Source organism: Talpa europaea (genome assembly GCF_964194135.1).
Source record: "Talpa europaea genome assembly, chromosome: 5".
In the NCBI taxonomy this organism is placed as follows: domain Eukaryota; kingdom Metazoa; phylum Chordata; class Mammalia; order Eulipotyphla; family Talpidae; genus Talpa; species Talpa europaea.
In genome coordinates this window covers 45,270,553-45,288,871 of record NC_140071.1, presented here as the reverse complement: position 1 = coordinate 45,288,871, position 18,319 = coordinate 45,270,553, and the positions used below count along the sequence as shown (strand labels likewise).

General features: G+C 41.9%; 1 protein-coding gene across 1 annotated transcript in view; it reads right to left on the bottom strand.

Annotated features, from left to right (window-relative positions):
* Nucleotides 1-2,289: 2,289 nt before the first annotated feature.
* Nucleotides 2,290-18,319, bottom strand: part of SERINC5 (serine incorporator 5) — a gene marked incomplete at both ends in the record, with an annotated part of 52,759 nt that continues 36,729 nt past the window's right edge. The window contains 6 exons of the mRNA XM_084232933.1: nucleotides 2,290-2,437; nucleotides 4,712-4,856; nucleotides 5,543-5,582; nucleotides 8,860-8,926; nucleotides 15,516-15,642; nucleotides 18,194-18,289. Of these exons, the coding sequence (XP_084089059.1) occupies nucleotides 2,290-2,437; nucleotides 4,712-4,856; nucleotides 5,543-5,582; nucleotides 8,860-8,926; nucleotides 15,516-15,642; nucleotides 18,194-18,289 (623 nt within the window). The remainder of the gene's footprint in view (nucleotides 2,438-4,711; nucleotides 4,857-5,542; nucleotides 5,583-8,859; nucleotides 8,927-15,515; nucleotides 15,643-18,193; nucleotides 18,290-18,319) is intronic.

Below are 18,319 nucleotides of genomic sequence, written 5' to 3'. Positions count from 1 at the left end.
CCTAAAACTCAGTTAAGAAGAAAAATCAGGGTGACTAGAACTCTTCCTCTTCTATCAGGAACCCAAACTCCAGAAAGAAACTTAAGGCCACACACCAAGTCTTAGGTAGCTGGAAATTATGGGCTGTGTAGAAAAGGATACCCCACGCCCGTCACCAGCACCACCTGGGTCCCTTGTGTTTTCCTGACGTGTGTGTGTGTGTGTGCGTGTGTGTGTGTGTGTGTGTGTGTGGTCAACAAAGGTTAACCAGGAAATACAGGGTCTTGTCAGCTTGACCTGGACCTGCTGTCAGGAGCAGTTCTTAAATCACGCAGCTGGCTGCCAGACCAAGCTGGATGCCAACAGGAAGACAACATAATGAAGCTAATTACTGACCCCACCATGGCTCTTGATTTGCCTCATCCCATGATCTTTCTAAAGCCAGCGTTGGCTTACCTAGAGTCTCCTCATTGCATCAACCTCTGCCGGGGAGCTGCTACCCTCACAATCCCATTCCCAAAACCTGCCATGACCCACAGAATTCCTGCTTGCCCTGGATCAAGCAAAGACTGTTCTTGGTGGCTATAAATGTATGGCTAGATGATCTTTAAGCTGTAGAACTCAGAGTTTCTGATCTTAAAAAGGAATTTGATAATGTTTATAAACAAGATTCTTGGACATACAAATAATGAGCGCCTTTTAAAACGGAAGCACAAACACTGTAAATAAGGCAGTTCCTAGAGGAAGTCATTCATTCTGTTTTCTGAGAAGAGCAAAGCAGCAGAAATGAATAATTAGGAACACCAGCATTTTGGCACACAGGAGCCCAGCTTAGGTGGCATCCAATTCTGCCCACCCCATACAGCAGGGCACAGAAAGTGCAGGCCAAGTCTCCTTCTTACACCCCCTCTTGAGGATTGTGAGCAGATTCTTTCCAGCCTGCATGAAATACTAACAGGGGTGTCCCCACATGTCTCTACTGGAGTCTCTAGTGGACTATCCACTCAGTAAACTCTTCCCTGATGGAAAACATCAACACTGAAATGGACATCTTAAACAATTGCCTAGGGAGTATTACTTTACAAATACGTATTTTGGAAATTCCATGGATGTTATGGCTTAATTCATTACCTTTACCCATACACCTTCTCTTCTAGGTACATCTGGTAACTTCCACAACTTGTATAACAGACCTTGCTTGGTTGGCCCTATATGAAATACTATGTGGAAGCCTCACCTCAAATATACTTCCCCCCCAAAACCCCGTAATGGATGTTTGTAGTGTAGACACATGTTTGTAGTGTAGTTTGTAGTGTAGTCACATCATACATCTGGAAAACAAAAGCCCTTTTGCTTGTAGAACTTCACAATAGTGGAAGAGAAACTGGAGGCTAGCCTTCGACAATGGAACAGGGGGACAGGCAAGCTTCAGTCAAATATCATTAACAGCACAAACAAGAACAATAGCCCTCTAGGTTTAGGCAAAGAAAACAACATGGATATTGTGCTATCATTACATGAATTACACCACAAATAACAAGTCACAATTACGGCAATAACTCAGATCAGGTAGTGTTAATATGTGGGGGACCACACAGGTAGTGATGGCAAATTGTGCTTTTTCACATTATAACAAAGATGCAGAACCCAGAAAAGACAAGGGGACCTCTGGGAGAACCCATAGAAGCCTCTGATTCCAGCATCACAACTTCAAAGGGAAATAGCACAAGGGTGGAGTTAAAAGCATTTGCTTCCTCTTGTACCCTATAAACACCAGGGGGCTGCAAGCAAGTCCTGCAGGCTGAGTGCTGTCTACAGACTAGACCTGCTGGGTCTAGGCTCCAGGCTGAGGCATATGAGGAGGGTCTGCATTCTGTCAGGGGTCAAGGGTTCAAGACATAGGTGTGTTTTTCTGTTCCAAGAATAAGAATGACAGGCCACCCAGGTAAGTTTTTATATTTGTGATAAGATGTTTTGCCCCAAACTCTTGTTTTGGTAAGATCATACTAGCCTAACTATAATCCCAGTTCTTCAGGGGTAAGACACATACAAAATACATTATCTATCACTCATGGTTACTTTGGTTGAAAATTTCAGTTCTTCTGGGACAAACTGGTAATCTCTTCTCAAATTTCAGAATTAAAAAGCTAACTAGATCTGTTTCTCAAAACTTCTTCACATTACCCAAGCCAGCCAGGGGATGCCAGCTTTTGGAAAAGTGCCAGTCACTGCCCAGGCCCCTGGGCACTTGTTCCAAAGATGTCCCTTCTAGTCTATAGGCCTGCTGATCTAAGGGGATGGCTCCCGTCCTCACACGGAGAACTGCCGAGAGGGACAACAGAGGGGAGCCAGCAGAGTCCACAGGTATAACAGCACGCACACCCAGCAGGAGACCATCTTGATCCAGAAGATGGACCAGCTCCCGCTGAAGAAGGTTTCAATGTTGGCACTTTCATAGCTGTGGAAACAAGAGGTCCAGCTGTGGTCAGAGCAGGAAGAGAGCAGGTGGGGAGAAGTTCTCTTCCACTAAGAGAATGTGTCTCCCTGCTTTCACCCCTTCCAGCCTTTCATTTTTTTTTTCTTAGCAATTCAATTCAGATATAATCTACACCTATTTAAAGTATGCAATTCAAGGCTTGTAATGTGTTTATAAATGTTTGATTAATGCCCATAATCCTTAAAACACTCTCATCACCCCCAAAAGAAATTCTACACCCTTTAGTTGCTCTCCCCCACTCTCCTGCCACCACTACCCCCCATCCCCAATAGCATTTACTAATTTTTCTGTCTCTGGATTTGGCTATTTCATATAAATGGATCATGTGGCCTCTTGTGACTTTTTCCACTTAGCATGTTTTTTGATGGTTTATCTGTGTTAGAGTATCAGCATTTCATCTGTTTTTATTGTAATATTCCATTGTTTAGGTATAAAACACTTTTATAGTAATGGACATTTGTGTTGGGAGCCTGCTGCCAACTGTATAGAGAGTTTACTCTGTATAGAGAGTTTCAGGACATTAGAAGTTCTGCAAATAAAACTTCTTCCCAGAATTGACTCCTATTCTCTGAGGATGTGCTGGCTTCTGCACATGTTCCCTACTAACCAGAAAAACTTGTTTTCAGCAGTCACTTATTAATCTGTATAAGCAAAAACACAATGCATGCTATTTTGTTGTTCCTTTGTTCATATCTTCAATAAAAGCTTGGGCTGGGAGAGTGAAAGGCAGAGCTGCTCTCGATGGCACTCTCCCTAGCCTCCCCCCATTGCAAATTCATTTAGACTCCAAGTCTTCATTAATGGCAGAGAACTTCATCAGCTGTCCTGTCTGCAGCACATTTGGGCTGTTTTACTTTTTGGTTATTGCATATTAGGCTGCTGTGAGCATCTATGTACAAGTTTTTGGATATATGTTGCTGCTGCATTTTTCTCCTGGGTATATACTTAGGAGTGGAATTACTGGAGCACATTATATCTCTATATTTTACATTTTGAAGCACTTCCCCACTTCTTCCCAAAGTGGTTGTACCATTTTACAATCCTGCCAGAACTGGAAGAGGGTTCCAATATCTCTTAATCTTCAGTAACATTTATATGACCTCTCTCTTTTTTTTTTTTTTTTTTTTAATTCTAGTTCCCTCCATCCTTTCTGAAGTACCCAAGTCAAGGCATTCTAGGAAATCTCAAAGTGTGTTTCACTGAGAAGCTTTAGAAGCTATTTCCCGTCTTCTCCTCAGGATGTTCAGGAAGAATCGCCTTCCTGGATCACTCTAAAACCACTGCCTGCCATCCTCAACCCCACTGCGCATTCTTCAGTCCCCTTCCTCATGTAGTGACAGGGGAAGTTAGGTCCATCATGTATTGTGAAATTAAAAAAAAAAAAAACTCAAGGGGGAAAATATGTAAGATCATATTTACATTTAAAAAAAATTTCAGAGGCTTAATACATAGAAAATGAATGCAAGGATATATGCCATATACTGTTAGCGTGGTCGGGGGATGGGGTAATGTTACTCTTCATATTTCCACATTAGGGTTTTTTTACTATTCTGTTTTTTTGTTTGTTTGTTTTTGTTTTTTTTTAAAGATTTATTTATTTATACAAGCACTGGGTACAGTCAGAAGCGCGGGAGGGTGAGAGAATTCACCAGAGCCAGAGCGGGGAGCAGAGCAGGCAGAAGGACCGAAGTACACTGCTGAGGGGAGCAGCGGGCGGCAGGAGAGGTCTGCGCGCCATGTGGGACCCTCCTCCGGTGGCCGGGGAGCAGCCAGGGATCGAACCGGTGCTGCAGAGGCTGCGGGCAGCTTCGCAACCCAGCACTCAACCGCTGAGCCACAGGGGAGGCCCTAGGTTTTTTTAATGTTAACTTTTATGTTGAAAATATTTTTTGAAAGGAGAAAAAGAAACAACATACAAAAAAAGGGATTTTTTCCTTTCTTAAAAGCAGTTCATTACATAAAAATGCTAAGATTTCCTTCATTACCATTTCTGTTCTTTTCAAATCTGCCTTAGAGTTAACCTTCCATTTTCTTAAAGTTGCAGTGGGCATCACCAATTCCCAGGGTTAAATGCAAGCCACAGACTACTAAGAACTCAGAAATTTTTCTGTATAGGTTGTAAGGAAAGCAGGAGGTGGAGAAAGTCCAGTCAACTCCAGGAGTTTAGATCTGTGTCTCAACACTTTAGAGAACAGTACATGATTTTTCTAATGTCAAAGAAAACGGGAGACTCACTTGAACCAGTTGGTGACAGTCATCATCACATAGAGAGAAGCCAACAAGAACACAAAGTGGAAATAGGAGTAGCTGTAGACGGTGCCTTTCTTCTCGTCATAAATGATTCGTGGGCCCTCTTTCACATTCTGCTGCTCTTCAGTGTCTATGAACCACAAAACCAGTGCAGGCTCAGTGGGTAAGCAACACACATGCTTTTCACAAAGTCACACTCACTGATTTCAATGCCCGGGTTATTGAGTGGAAAGTTGTCAAAGCCATTTATAACCTCAGGCAATTTTCATCTATGTCATAAGCAAAAACCTCCCACCTTACCCCAAAACCTTCCTTAACAGGATGAATTACCTAACATCACATTAATTTGAACAGAGCAGAGAAAGAGAGTCCTTAAAAAAAAATAATTTCTAAGCACAGAAGAAAATGAGAGGGAGTAGCCCAAGAGTTCTCAAGTCACTGTTTCCCCAATCTGAGAAGAAAAGTTGAAAGAAAGAAACAGTCCAACAATGAGGTGTCAGGATCTCTTGGTATTATCCAGAGGAATTTTCATTCCTTTAAAACATGTACCTTCTGCTTTCCTAAATCTCACTGTGTAATTTAACTTAAATATGAGCCAAAATCTAGACTTATTGTCACCTGCCAGAAAAATCAACAAAAAGCCCAGCTATCTTTCAGGAAGAATATGAAAAGTATATAAACAGTTAACCAGCTTTGGAGTAAAAATTTCCCCACATGATTCACGTTATTTGTGTCTGAATCCCAAATGCATGCAGATCAGTGCGCTCCAGGTCTGCAGCGCCCCAGAGACAGACAGAAGAAAAGTTGTCCACTTACCTTCTCCATCAGGGCCGAAACAAAAACAACACCGAGCTTTCTGGGAAGCAAAACCAACAAAGTCAAGGGTCTGCTTTCTGCTTTTCTCTCTCCACATTAGTAAAACACTAAAGGCCACTTATGTGACAACCCTCCCTGTCTGAACTGCATCCCAGGCCCTGAATTGCACACTTCATCCTTTCAGAAGGTTTGACTCAGCATCATTTCATCCCGATACCCTGAGGACAGGTGACCAGAAAGAAAGTGGACACGGAGTTGAGCCATCCAGAGCCCCTTCAAAGGCACGTGTATACACTGTGCTCTTGGCTACTGTGGGCAAGTGCTGCGAGCAGAGTCTCTAGACAGCAGCTCCTTGGCGTGGTCCCAGTGGCAGAGAGCCTACCTGCCCTGGAACAAGCCCTTCCTGGCAGTCCACAGGATTCACTGTTCCAGGCCCAGCCACTGACACCCTGGGGACAGCTCTGATGGGTCATACTGATCTGGAGTACCATGGGGACAGCAGGGGATTTGTCCAGCTTGCATGACCCTTGACTTGACCCTCTGCCCAGTTCTGCCTCCATCCCTGTCCTTTCTTCCATATGTATTGATCTCTGCACATCAAACTCTGCCTCAGCATCTGCTTCTAGAGAATCTGACTGAAACACAAAGTGAACAAGACAAGCTCTTTGCCCTGCTCTACTCACTGCCTCATTCAATTATCTCCAATCTCTGCAGCTGGGATTATTATCCTGTTTATAGTTGAGGAAACTGAGGTCAAACAGGTTAATTAACTGAACCAAAATTATACAACAGCTTCGTGCCACAGCTGGGACATGAAGGGAGGAATGAAACTCCAAGGTCCACAATTCACAAGATTCTAAAAGGGGCCTCCCTGGTGGTGCAAGGGGTTAATTTTCAGCACTATGAAGCTATGGGCAGCCACTGTAGCATGAGTTGGATCCCCAGCCAGGGAGCTACCCACATGGCACAACAGACCTCTCTTGTCTTGTCCGCTGCTCCCCTAGCAGTATATTTTGGTCCTTCTGCCTGTTCTGTTCCCCACTCTGTCTCTGGTGAATCCTCTCATCCCTCTATACCCCAGCTCTTGTATGCATAAATAAATCAATCTTTATTTTTTTTAATAAATATGCATAAATAAATCAATCTTTATTTTTTTAAAGATTGATTTATTTATGCACACAAGAACTGGGGTATAAGCCAGAGGTATGGGGGCAGGGAGAGGATTCACCAGAGACAGAGTGGGGAGCAGAACAGGCTACTACTGAAATATACTGCTGAGGGGAGCAGCAAGTGAGACAGGTGAGGTCTGCTACTCCCTGTGGGTTACCACCCTGGCCGGAGATCAAACTCATGCCACAGTGGCTGGTGATAGGTGAGACTTTAACCCCAGCACCAGCAGGGAAGCCCAATAAATAAATCTTAAAAAAAAAAAAAAAAAAAAAGATTCTAAGGGGGCGTGGTGGAGTTGAAAGACTCAGAAACAACAAAGGTAAGGGATATGGACATGGGTGCCGAGGACAGGTGCTTCCCTTGGAAGAGTCTTTGGTGTCTCAAACTGTGTTTCTTATTTACTCAAAACAATAAACTTAATTTTAAAAACTCAGCTTATGAAAAATCAGTCTAGAAGGCCTCTGGTAAACAGAATAAGACACATTACATGTACCAAGACAATCTGGGAAATGCTGGGCCCTGGAGGCTTTGTCCCATTTATCCACTTCAAGGCCAAGGTCTCGTTTCCCTCCTGTATGGCAAGGAAACTGGTAAGAGAGGGATTAGCCTGGACAGAATCTTGGATCAAGTGACAGGCTCAGTGGGCCCAAGACATGGTATGCTGAGGAGTCCTCTTTCTTTTAAAGCTTAAGTTACTATAAGAAACAAGTCTCTCTTTCAAGGTGTATCCTGTGAAACATGATGCAACGAGAGCAGACTGACTTCCACTCCACATGCTCCCCAGTTCAGGAGGAAACACTGGGGCCATGGAATAAGGAAGAAAAACATCCTCTCTTAAGTCTAACTGAGAAACTTGCTGTTCTTTTGAGCTTTCACTGGGTACACAATAGGGATATTGAAACCATAACCATCCATCCTCAGCAGGTGGTCCCCTAGTCAGTGATGCGAACAAAGGCCTGCCTTCTAGAGACCATTCTCTTCTTTATAATAGGCTGTAACCTATTCAAACTTAGCACAGTTTTCTCTTTTTTAAGTGACAGAAAGACCTGGTGAGTGGTGCTGGCAGACTGACAAGCCTTCATAATTATTCCCTATCTCCAGGTCAGGTGCAGGAAAGACCATCCCCAGAGGCCCAGCTGCAGAGTGAAGTGCCTGTATCTGGACAGACACCAGGGCTCTTCCATCAAGTGAGAGCCAGTAGAATGCAGCAGGAGCCGAATGCCAGGCAGGGTCAGCAGCAGGGCCCGGACACAGTGGCTGGACTCTTGGGCAGCAGTGGCTGGGAACAGACTCTGGAGACAGAATGCAGCTTAACTGCCAGCAAATTGTAATCTGCAGGATTTAAGTGACTTAACTTTTACAGAGAATCCCTCTGTAAAATGGAGCTCAAATCTCACTGGGGTTTTATGAGGATTAAATGAAATCACATGGAGAGCTTAGAACAGTGCCTGGCACATGGCAAGAGCTGTAAGGCTTAGCCACCACTGGAAATGCCTTCGTCTGATTAGACCTTCTTTGACCTCGGTGGACATTCTATGGAGGACGCTGCACCAGTAAGAAAATAACAAACAGTCTGCAGGTGTATAGGCAACTGCTAACCACAGTGATTCTCTGGGCACCTAGAGTTCACCATTCCTTTCCCAATGAAACAGCCACCTGAGGGAACTGATGCAGTAAGTAGGCTCAAGTATAGACAGAGCAGAGGCTTATCTCACTCTTCCTTGCCTATCTCTTCTCCTTCAGAACAGCCATTATATAACCCCATGGTCGTGCTATGTCCGGAGGGCACAGAAAGGTATGTAAGATGAAGGAATGGACTAGAAGCTTAAAAGGGAACCATACATGCCCCGGTATAACAGGAAAAGAGCAGGGGTGGGGGGCAGCCTGACAAAACCACCCAGGCCTCTGGCGGGAGGTGGGCAGAAGGATGCCATTCTGGGGGCCAATTCTGTTAGAGGAAAATCAAGAATCAATTGATTACTTTTAAATCCATGGAATACACAGGACATTTCCTTTTCTGTGCGAAAATCTCATCCTTCTGTCCCAAGAAGAAAAATGGGACTAAAAAAGATGCAAATAAACAAAAATTCTTCCTGAAAAAAGGGCCTTCTGAGCTGAGGCAGAACAAGAAGAGGATATGAACTTACCTCCACGTCAGTAGCTGCATAGCGGCCCTGCAGAGCATCAGAACTTGATCTTGTTGTTGATGTGAGACTAAAAAACAAAGGAAAAGGTCAGCAGGGCATATTAATGTGGTATGTCACATCCCAGGAAGGGGAGAGTTCCCTGGACAACGCTCCCCTCAGCAGTGTACTTCGGTCCTTCTGCCTGCTCTGCTCCCCGCTCTGGCTCTGGTGAATTCTCTCACCCTCCCGCGCTTCTGACTGTACCCAGTGCATGTATAAACAAACATACAAATAAAAATAAACAAATAAATAAATAAAAATACATGCCTCTTTAAAAAAAAAAAGAAGGTAATGAAAGCAATGAAGAATCCAGAGCCCCAGTAAAAAGCAAGGGTACAGATAGCAAAAGGCAATTATTTCTGCCTGTAGCAGGACAAGGGTTTCAGTTTGGAAATTCAACACAGAAGAGGTGTCAGTGTAAGCTGCCACTTTCCCCAGACCTAAAGAGGTAAAATGCTACAAGATTTGGTTTAGGGAAGTAAAAATGGTATTTATCTTTCCTGGGGGGAAAAGAAAAAGTGCATTTTAAGGGAAGATAAATACATACAATACTTAGGGTTCCAGCTAACTCCAAATTTTTTTTAGCAAATACAGACTGGAAGATTGCCACATGCTGAAAGCACTCGGACTCAGCAGAAGACACTAGTCCTACCCGAGTGCATCTTCAGTGCTGGCCTGGAGTGGGTGGCATGCTGGGGTGGGGAGAGGCAGAAATGAATACTTGCTTCAACCAGAAAAACCACCTGAGATAACAGCCCCTCTGCTCACTCTCCTCCCCTTTCCCAAGCACAGAAGAGATCAATGAGATGCAAATAAACAATAAAAAGCCTTCCTCACAGAAAGCTCCTCTGGGAGCCAAGCACATTGCCTCTTTTGTGGGCCAGTCAAACCTAACAGCATCACTCTCATTTCTGCTTGGAACAGGAGGGTGCTTGCTCCTCGGGCCACTCAGCTTCCACTTCCAGGCTTTGAGCCTGGTCTGAGGAATAGCAGAAACATTTCCCAATGACTGTGCACCCAAGTAATACACACTTTGTTTCTGTATTTAACAGCGTGTTACATTTTGTACATATGAATCATGACCTAATACAGTATATAGGTTCCATACTGGAGAATGCAACTTTTAATTTTGGTTAAAGAACCATATTGCACTTTATCGATTCTTTGGAATAAAAATGATTTCAGAAAAACAAAAATTGATTCTGGCACCTTTACCACTTCACTCCCACCATTGAAGAGCAGTAGCCAGGGAAGTTTTTGTTCTTATTTCTAGAAATAACTATATTCAGTTCATCATTTGTGAAGTGTGATTTCTCAAGTAGATGCTACCAGAAAATAAGGTTTATATTCAGGTCATAGTCTTTTCATAGTCTTTTTTTTTTTTTAAGATTTATTTATTTATTTATACAAGCACTGGGTATAGTGAGAAGCGCGGGAGGGTGAGAGAATTCACCAGAGCCAGAGCGGGGAATAGAACATGCAGACTGACGAAATACACTGCTGAGGGGAGCAGCGGGCAGCAGGAGAGGTCTGCACTCCATGTGGGACCCTCGCCAGCGGCCGGGGATTGAACCAGCGCTGCAGAGGCTGCAGGCGGCTTCACAGTCCAGCACTCAATTGCTGCGCCACCAGGGAGGCCCTCAGGTCATAGTCTTTACCCCAAAAACACTCTTCTTGAAATTACTAAAAAATATTGTTTTTACTAGCACTCTAAAGCCTAGAAGGTCTTATTTTCTGCAGTCTGGCCATTACTAAGACTATCTGTTTATTCAGTGCAAGACAAACTGCTTCAGGGCTAACTAGTGACTTTAAGCCAGTACTTCCTGTGGGTGAAAGGAGACTGACAGCATTTGATTGAAACAAAGCTTCACCACCACCCATGCAAAATGCAGCGCAGTATGTTTACTATCTCTGCTCCTCACCTCAAGCCAATATGTCTGGCAATTGTGACAATCAAAAAAATGTCTCCCCCACCCCCTTTCAGGAAGCACAGTCATACCCAGAACCTCTTCCATATTGGCAGAATGATTTGGAAAGCAGGGAGCCCTCTGTACTTGCTTCGGATGTTTCTGGAGCTGTGAGACTCTCCTAGGTTGCAGAAAATCTCAATTCTGCCCCCCTGCAAATGTGCAGGGTAGGTCCTGAGAGATGGCATACTATCCCCACTTTCAGTTGATAAAGCTCAGTGATATTCCCACTGTGTTGTATAATTGGTGACTCCTAACTCCCTAAGGAGACCAGAGGCTGGGAACTGGGAGGAGACCTTAAGGCGCCCCATGATGCATAGTCAGGAAGATTTCAGATGGTAGGTTAAGGAGCAGCAGGATTCCCAAAATAAAGATACAAACTACACCCTCTACCCTTTTTTCTTAAATAAAAGTAATAGGCCCCAAACATGCTCAAATAGATACCTCTCCCTGATTTGTCAGTGTTACTCAGTTTAAGCCAATCTCCTCTACAGTGCCATTTTACCAACCCTGTACTTATGTCAACAAGGTTTGTGACTGTCCAACATTGTCCAACATCAGGACATTAAATATTCTTCATTTTCCCAATTTTGTATTTAACTTCCTAAACAGCTTAAACTTCAACTATTATTTTCTCTCTTAAATGCCTCTTAAGGGTTCTCCCTGGTGGCACAAAGGGTAGTCTCAGCACTATCAAGCTATTGGCAGCTACTGCACCACTAGTTCGATCTCCAGCCAGAGAGCCAACCCACACGGCACAACATACCTCTCCCATCTCGCCCGCTGCTCCCCTTAGTAGTGTATTTCAGTCAATCCACCTATTCTGCTCCCCACTCTGTCTGTGGTGAATCCTCTCACCACCCCCCCCCAATACCTCTGGCCTACACCCCAGCTCCCCAGCTCTTTTATGCATAAATAAAATATTTTTTAAAAATTCCTCCTAATAATATAATTAGACAAGTCATCCAGCTTATCCTTTTTCAAAAAAGATTTATGTATGTATGTATGTATGTATGTATGTATGTATGCCTAGAGGAACTGGGGTGTAGGCCATAGGTGCAGGGAATGAGAGGATTCACCAGAGATAGCGCGGGGAGCCGAACAGTCAGATCTACTGAAGTATACTGCTGAGGGGAGCAGCAGGTGAGACAGAAGAGGTCTGCTGCACCATATGAGGATTAGCTCCCTGGTTGGGGACTGAACTCAGGCCACAGAGGTGATAGTGGATAGTAATGAGACTTAACCACTATGCCACCAGGGAGGCCCCCCAGCTTTCCCTTCTGCCTCAGTGAATAGCAGGCCTCAGTCCAAGCCATGCAATGGAGGAAGAAAAAAACAATTATGAACCTGTCTCTCTAAACAATCAGCAAAGGAGACTCAAGTTTCCTGAAACGGGTCAGAGCAAAAGAAATAAGCACCGTGCCTCAGTTTCCTTTTATGTACAATGTGGAAATTGAACTTGATCAACTCCAGGATCCTGTCCAGTCTGACAGTTTGAACTTGAAGTCAATAGAATAACAATATCAACAAAATCCAAACACCCAAGGAGGAAATGGAGGAAAAGTGTAGGGGAGGGGAAGTAATCACAGCAAGATTCCAGGCCTAAGAAAGTGTGGGAGATAAGAATGTGACATCAGCAAACTCCTGCGTGGGGCCCCCAAGTTGTGTGTGACACTTCACAGCAACAGTGCTGGGTGCAGAAGGTGCTTCTGGAGAAGCCTTAGTGGGAGAGCTAGAGAGGAAGGTGCGAAAGTGGATTTTGTCAGGGCCCTTTTCCCAGTTGAGACAGCAAAGAGTAAAACATAATCACAGTGAGTGCTCAGAAGCAGGACTCAAGACAGAGAACCAGAAACTGAGGATAGGGTCATCACGACAGCTCCCAAAGTGTGAGTTTTCTGTGACCTTACCAAAAAAGTCAGCTACAAGCAATCTCAGACTTTCATTGAAAATAGGCAACTTCAAAAAAAAAAGAAAGGAAAAAATGGGCAACTTCTTCTCTTAACATACACACCAAGTCTTTCAACTTCTTAACATTTTTTTTTTAAGATTTATTTATTCATGCATATGAGAACAGGTACAGGACAGATGTGCGGGGGTGAGAGGATTTGCCAGAGACAGAGCAAGGAGCAGAACAGGCAGACTGACTGAAATACATTGCTGAAGGGAGCAGCAGGAGAGACAGGAGAAGTCTGATGCACCATGTGGGTATCTCCCCGGCCGGCCGGGATCGAACTCGTGCTACACAGGCTGCGTGCAAATGCACTCAACGGCCTGCGCCACCAGGGAAGTTCAGCTTCTTAAAATTTCTGTTGGGAATTCTAGACAGTCCAGCAACTGTATTCATCTTACAGCTCTATCCAGTCTCTTTTTGTGTTATCTTACAAACTTTCATTTTTCAGTGCATGGGAGGAAAATGTAAACTCTCAGTAGTCAAAATGGGAAAATTCTTAATTGGGTAACCTCCAACTTCTAGCAGTGTTCCCCTTTCACAAGGCTCTGCTTGGTCTGAACTCACTTCTCTGTAAGCTCCAAGCTTGTCCATTTATCAAGTTCTCAGAGCCAACCCCTCCCGCCTTGGGTAATTACAGCAAACACTAATCACCCAGACCTTGGTGCTCTATTCCCTCCTGGGATGGAGCCACTGCCTGTCCCCAGGGAGCATGTACATGGCATGGGTTACACAAATACCCCCAGAGTCAACTGGCTCCTCTGTCTCCACGAGGGAGTCTGATGTTTTCCATCTCCATTCCACTGGGCACTCTGCTTCTGCAGTTCAATTACGAATGCTCAGTAACTTTTGTTATTGGTTTGGACAGATTTTAAGCAGCAGCTGTCAACTTTGAAAATTGTTATCTTTGGGAAATATCAGAGCATATCACATCAGCTTCCATGATGGGTGCCTCTAAATACAGGGAGAGGTGATGTTTTATTTATCCTCTCTCACTCAAGGGCGACAATGAAAATCTGACAGTGAAAATTCCATGCAGCAAAGTAACACCATTAGCGGAATTCTGGCAGCACACTAAATAGAATTTTGGCCACTTTTTCTGATAATGGGCTTATAGAAATCCAAGCCCTATATTTTATATGTGGGGCAAACATTTTTTTTTCTCAGGTGTGATTAGGTATCCAGCAACCCACAGGACATGATTTTATTCTGTTAAATATCTTCAGAGATATTCTGACAAATAACAAACAAAAGAAATGCAAGCTCACTCCAAAAAAAAAATTAAGGAAAAAACCAGAACAAAAGAAAACAATGTTATCCCTAATAGCACCACTATTCCAAATTTGGTTTATCTCCTTCTGGAATTTTATGTATGTTTTATTTTATATATGGAATATTCCACACTCATAGTATAGTAACCTACTTTCTCATGATTTTTCAATGTTTTTTACATGCCATTACAGAAAAAAACTGAGAGACAAATCCTGAAATTAGTTGTGTTACTGTCATTTCTCCCCCAAAGTTCAAAAATAAAATAAGACTCAGGAAGGAAACGCTTACTCAAGAAAGAACTGACAATCAGGATTCAAAATGTGGGTTTTTCTGGAAACACATTGACTTGGGCCTGAATCCCAATCACTGTTTTGTAGATAACAGGTATTCAATGAACAAAAATGGAAATAAAACAAATTAAAGGTCAGAAAATGGAAACCCTGGTGCAATAAGATTCTATGTCCCAGACAGACTGGGAGCCCATGTTACATATCCATCAGCCTAACAACCACCTGCACAAGCAAGCATTCTGTGGCTTGTTGCATGACTCCAAACAAGTACTTTATAAAGTTCATTTCTCCAGTCTATAACGTGCCTGTGTCTGATAGTCCCTATCCAGCAATACAGGGTGTTAGAAGAAAGAAGAGAACATGCCAGCTTGTTCAGAAAGACAGATGATTTATGTAAGGCTACCACCACCAGGATTATTTACTTTCAGACAAAGGAAGATTGTAACCTCTATGATATGCTGAAATTTTTATAAACTGAAACATAACAAATAACATGTAAAACACAAAAGGAAAACTTTGTGTTTTATTAACAATGAAATGTGAACAAGTAGAAACATTTCTCTTCTTTACTTTTCTCCCTCTAGCAATCTTGGAAGCATTTTAAAGGTGGAATAGCCTCACCACAAGCCTCTGAAATACTGACTAATGCTAATCTGGTATCACCACCTTAACAGCATTGTGGGTTTTAGCATAAAAGAAGAGGGCCGCTTCCTGTCTTTCTTGGACCAAGCACAGGATGACTGTGTATGCAGTGCTTTGTACTCTTTCCATCAACAGCAGGACAAATGGTATTTCCCTTGGATTAGAAAGTTGCCTAAACATTCTTGCACATACTCTCTTCCTCACTTTGTGCTCCCTCGCCCTCCAAAAATGCTTTGGCAATTAATATTCAATCATCTTTTAAAGGGCTGACACAGCATATGTTTCTCTACCACATATAAATACAAGGAAGGCAAATGAAGGCCAAACACCTCGATTTCAAGCTGTCATATTGCCTTTTTCCCCTGAGCTATTTTCCCTCTTCCTCAGATGGCATTTGTTTTGTTGCTTCACAGCTGGGAAACTCACATAAATTCTTCTGTAGACTCTGCAGACTTTTGAAGCCTGCAAAGATGACCTCAAGTAACTCCTAAGACTTACCATGAATATAGGATGCACCCAAACAAGACAGCGGTTCCCAGTCCAGTAACTAAGTTTTTATCTCTGTACAGGTCCTGACCGAAGTCAGGCACACAGATGGTAATGTTCTTCCCATGTTCATCTAGAACTTGAAAAGAAAAGCAATTCAGAAAAGCTTGTTGTAACTCACAGACTTTCATTATGGGAAAATTCAGGGGGCTTAGAATAATGAAGACTTCTCATTGGAAACTTCAAAGTCAACTCAGACTAGATTGTTGCTTTCTCAAAGCACCCTTTCCCCACTCGGCACCCTCTTAGAAAAAGAGCATAGATGCCAGCTTAGTGTTAAACGGTTCTTCAGCTCTAGTACCTTGAAAGAGTTGTTCTTTTGCAGTACTATTCAAACAATATTAAAAGGTAAACTTAAATGCATTTTCCAACTGATATGGCAATATCTGAACAAAGATACTGCGCAGGTAATTGGTATGCAGACAACTGAGTACTTCCACCATGTCCATGCTCTCGGAGTGCTGAGGCTGCTCAACAAGCAAACACACACCAGCACTGCTTAGGGGTCTGGCCAAGAGGAACATCACTCTCTTCCCCCTTGTTCTTGGGAGAGCTCTCCCAGAGGGGTCCGTTCCTCAACATTTTCTTTTTAAAGGAAAATATCTATCTTGCTTCTTTCTATTGATCAGGTCTGTAAATGCATATTAAAAAATCAGAGTGTATTCATAAACAGAATAGCTGATTTGAAGATAAGGCCTTTCCTTATCAATACTGTGGCAAGTATTAATTCTATTAATTCTACTATTTATTGATTCTATTATTAATTACTACTGAACACAAAAGCCTTGTTTAGGGGATGGTGTCAACATTTATATTATTTTGTTCACTGAATTTAGTGGACGTGACTGTTCAATAGTTATTGAATCATGATGTAAAGAAATGTGATGGTATTCATGTATGTGCTTCCTGAATGTTTCAAATTATAATGCATGAGCACTGCTGATACTGCAGGAAAGAATAAAATAACCTGTGCAAAGATAGGGGAAATAACAGTCTGTAACTTGGGGACTAGCTGAGGTGGTACGGATTTTAAAACATTTTTGAGAGGTTACAAAACAAGGACTTCTAAAATATTATCATCAATGGTAATTTATTTTTTATCTTTGATTTTATTTTTTTATTTTTTTTAAATAATAAATTTTATTTTTATATTCCCCATACAATTGCAACCCCCCCATTCTGACCCCAATCCCTCCCCTCCAGCCCTATCTTTGATTTTAAACATCAAGCTATATGCAATTGCCAACTTTGCCCAGAACATAAAATAACAATCTAGAAACCATGTTACAAGCATGCACATTCTAAGTGTTTCAAGTTAGACTAAAATTATTACAGGTCCTGACATTTGAAACAGTAACCATAACTGTATGGTATGGTTTAGGAAATCTTTTTCTTAGACCAATGGAAAAAAATATTTTTTTAAACTGACCGAAATATGAAAATTTTCTATTTAAGTAGTATCTCCTGAAATTAAAAACAAGGTTTTTAAAAAATTTTTGAGTGATACCTATCATTAAGAAGAGGAATACTGTCACCAAAAATCCCATTAAGTTAAAGCCAAAGATTAATACCTAAATAGTTATATTTTTAAGATCTTAAAAGAAGCTAAATTTAAATAAATGTAAAGTCAAGATAGCACTTCCTTAAAAAAAGTGAAATCCCGGATAGACTACACTTAGTAAGACCTACAATTATGTAACTTTTACTAAATTGTTATAAAGACAAGAGTTATACATAGTACATGTATATGCAAAAACTTACAAAATTACCATTGCATTTGCTTTCTAAACTCAAAAAAAAAAACCCTTCTATTTTCTAGAGAAGAGAGAACATTTATTTAATTTGATTTATACAAGATCAAATTTACCCAAACACATACACTATGTGTGTGTTAATACATTTATACACACATTTTATATTATCACAAAAGTTATAGAGATAATGAAATATAAGGAGTTTGGAAATCAAAATAAGAAAATTTTGTCTTTTACTGGCAACGTTGAGCAACTTTAATGTAATAACAACTTACAGCAATAATAGAATTTTCATAGGTCTCAAATAATCATTGTTAACTACTCTACAAAATCCTTATGTAACACCTGCTACATGCCAGAAATTGCACACACGTATACAAACACACACATAGTCAACTGAATTCTTAGAAGTCACCCTATAAAAAACTGGACTCTTAATTTAGTTGTCTTGTTAAAAATCTTTATTTTAAAGAGGGGATAAGTAAATTTTGCACATGTTACTTAAGTGGCCAAATTAGGCTGTAAACCCCAGCAGTCCAATTTCAAAGCTCATGTTTCATAAATGTCATTTAAGAGAAAAGAGTAGATTAATAATTAGTTAAAAACCAAAATGAGATAAAGCAAAACAACTGTGCTTCTTGAAAACAGAGCAGGAAATGCAGATTGGGCTTAGGAACCCACTTTTGCTTCCTACCCAGCAGGATGATTCAAAGTAGGAATTTTCACTTTCACACCCCATGAAATTGAATGAAAAGGTCTCTCTATTTTGATTTTTGGCATCCCAGATATTTAAACAATGGTGACATGTTCCTTCTTCCACAAATGAAAATACTCAGGTGTAAACACTTGAGTTGCTCCCCAACAAGGCTGGCTTACCTACTTCCACAGGTTTGCTGGAGAGAGCTGAGAAGGTGAGATAGGTGACATAGCAGCTTATGAGACCTGACTGCAGTAACCCAGAGTTTGGCTGTCCTGAGAAGTGACAAGTGACAGATTTTAAGA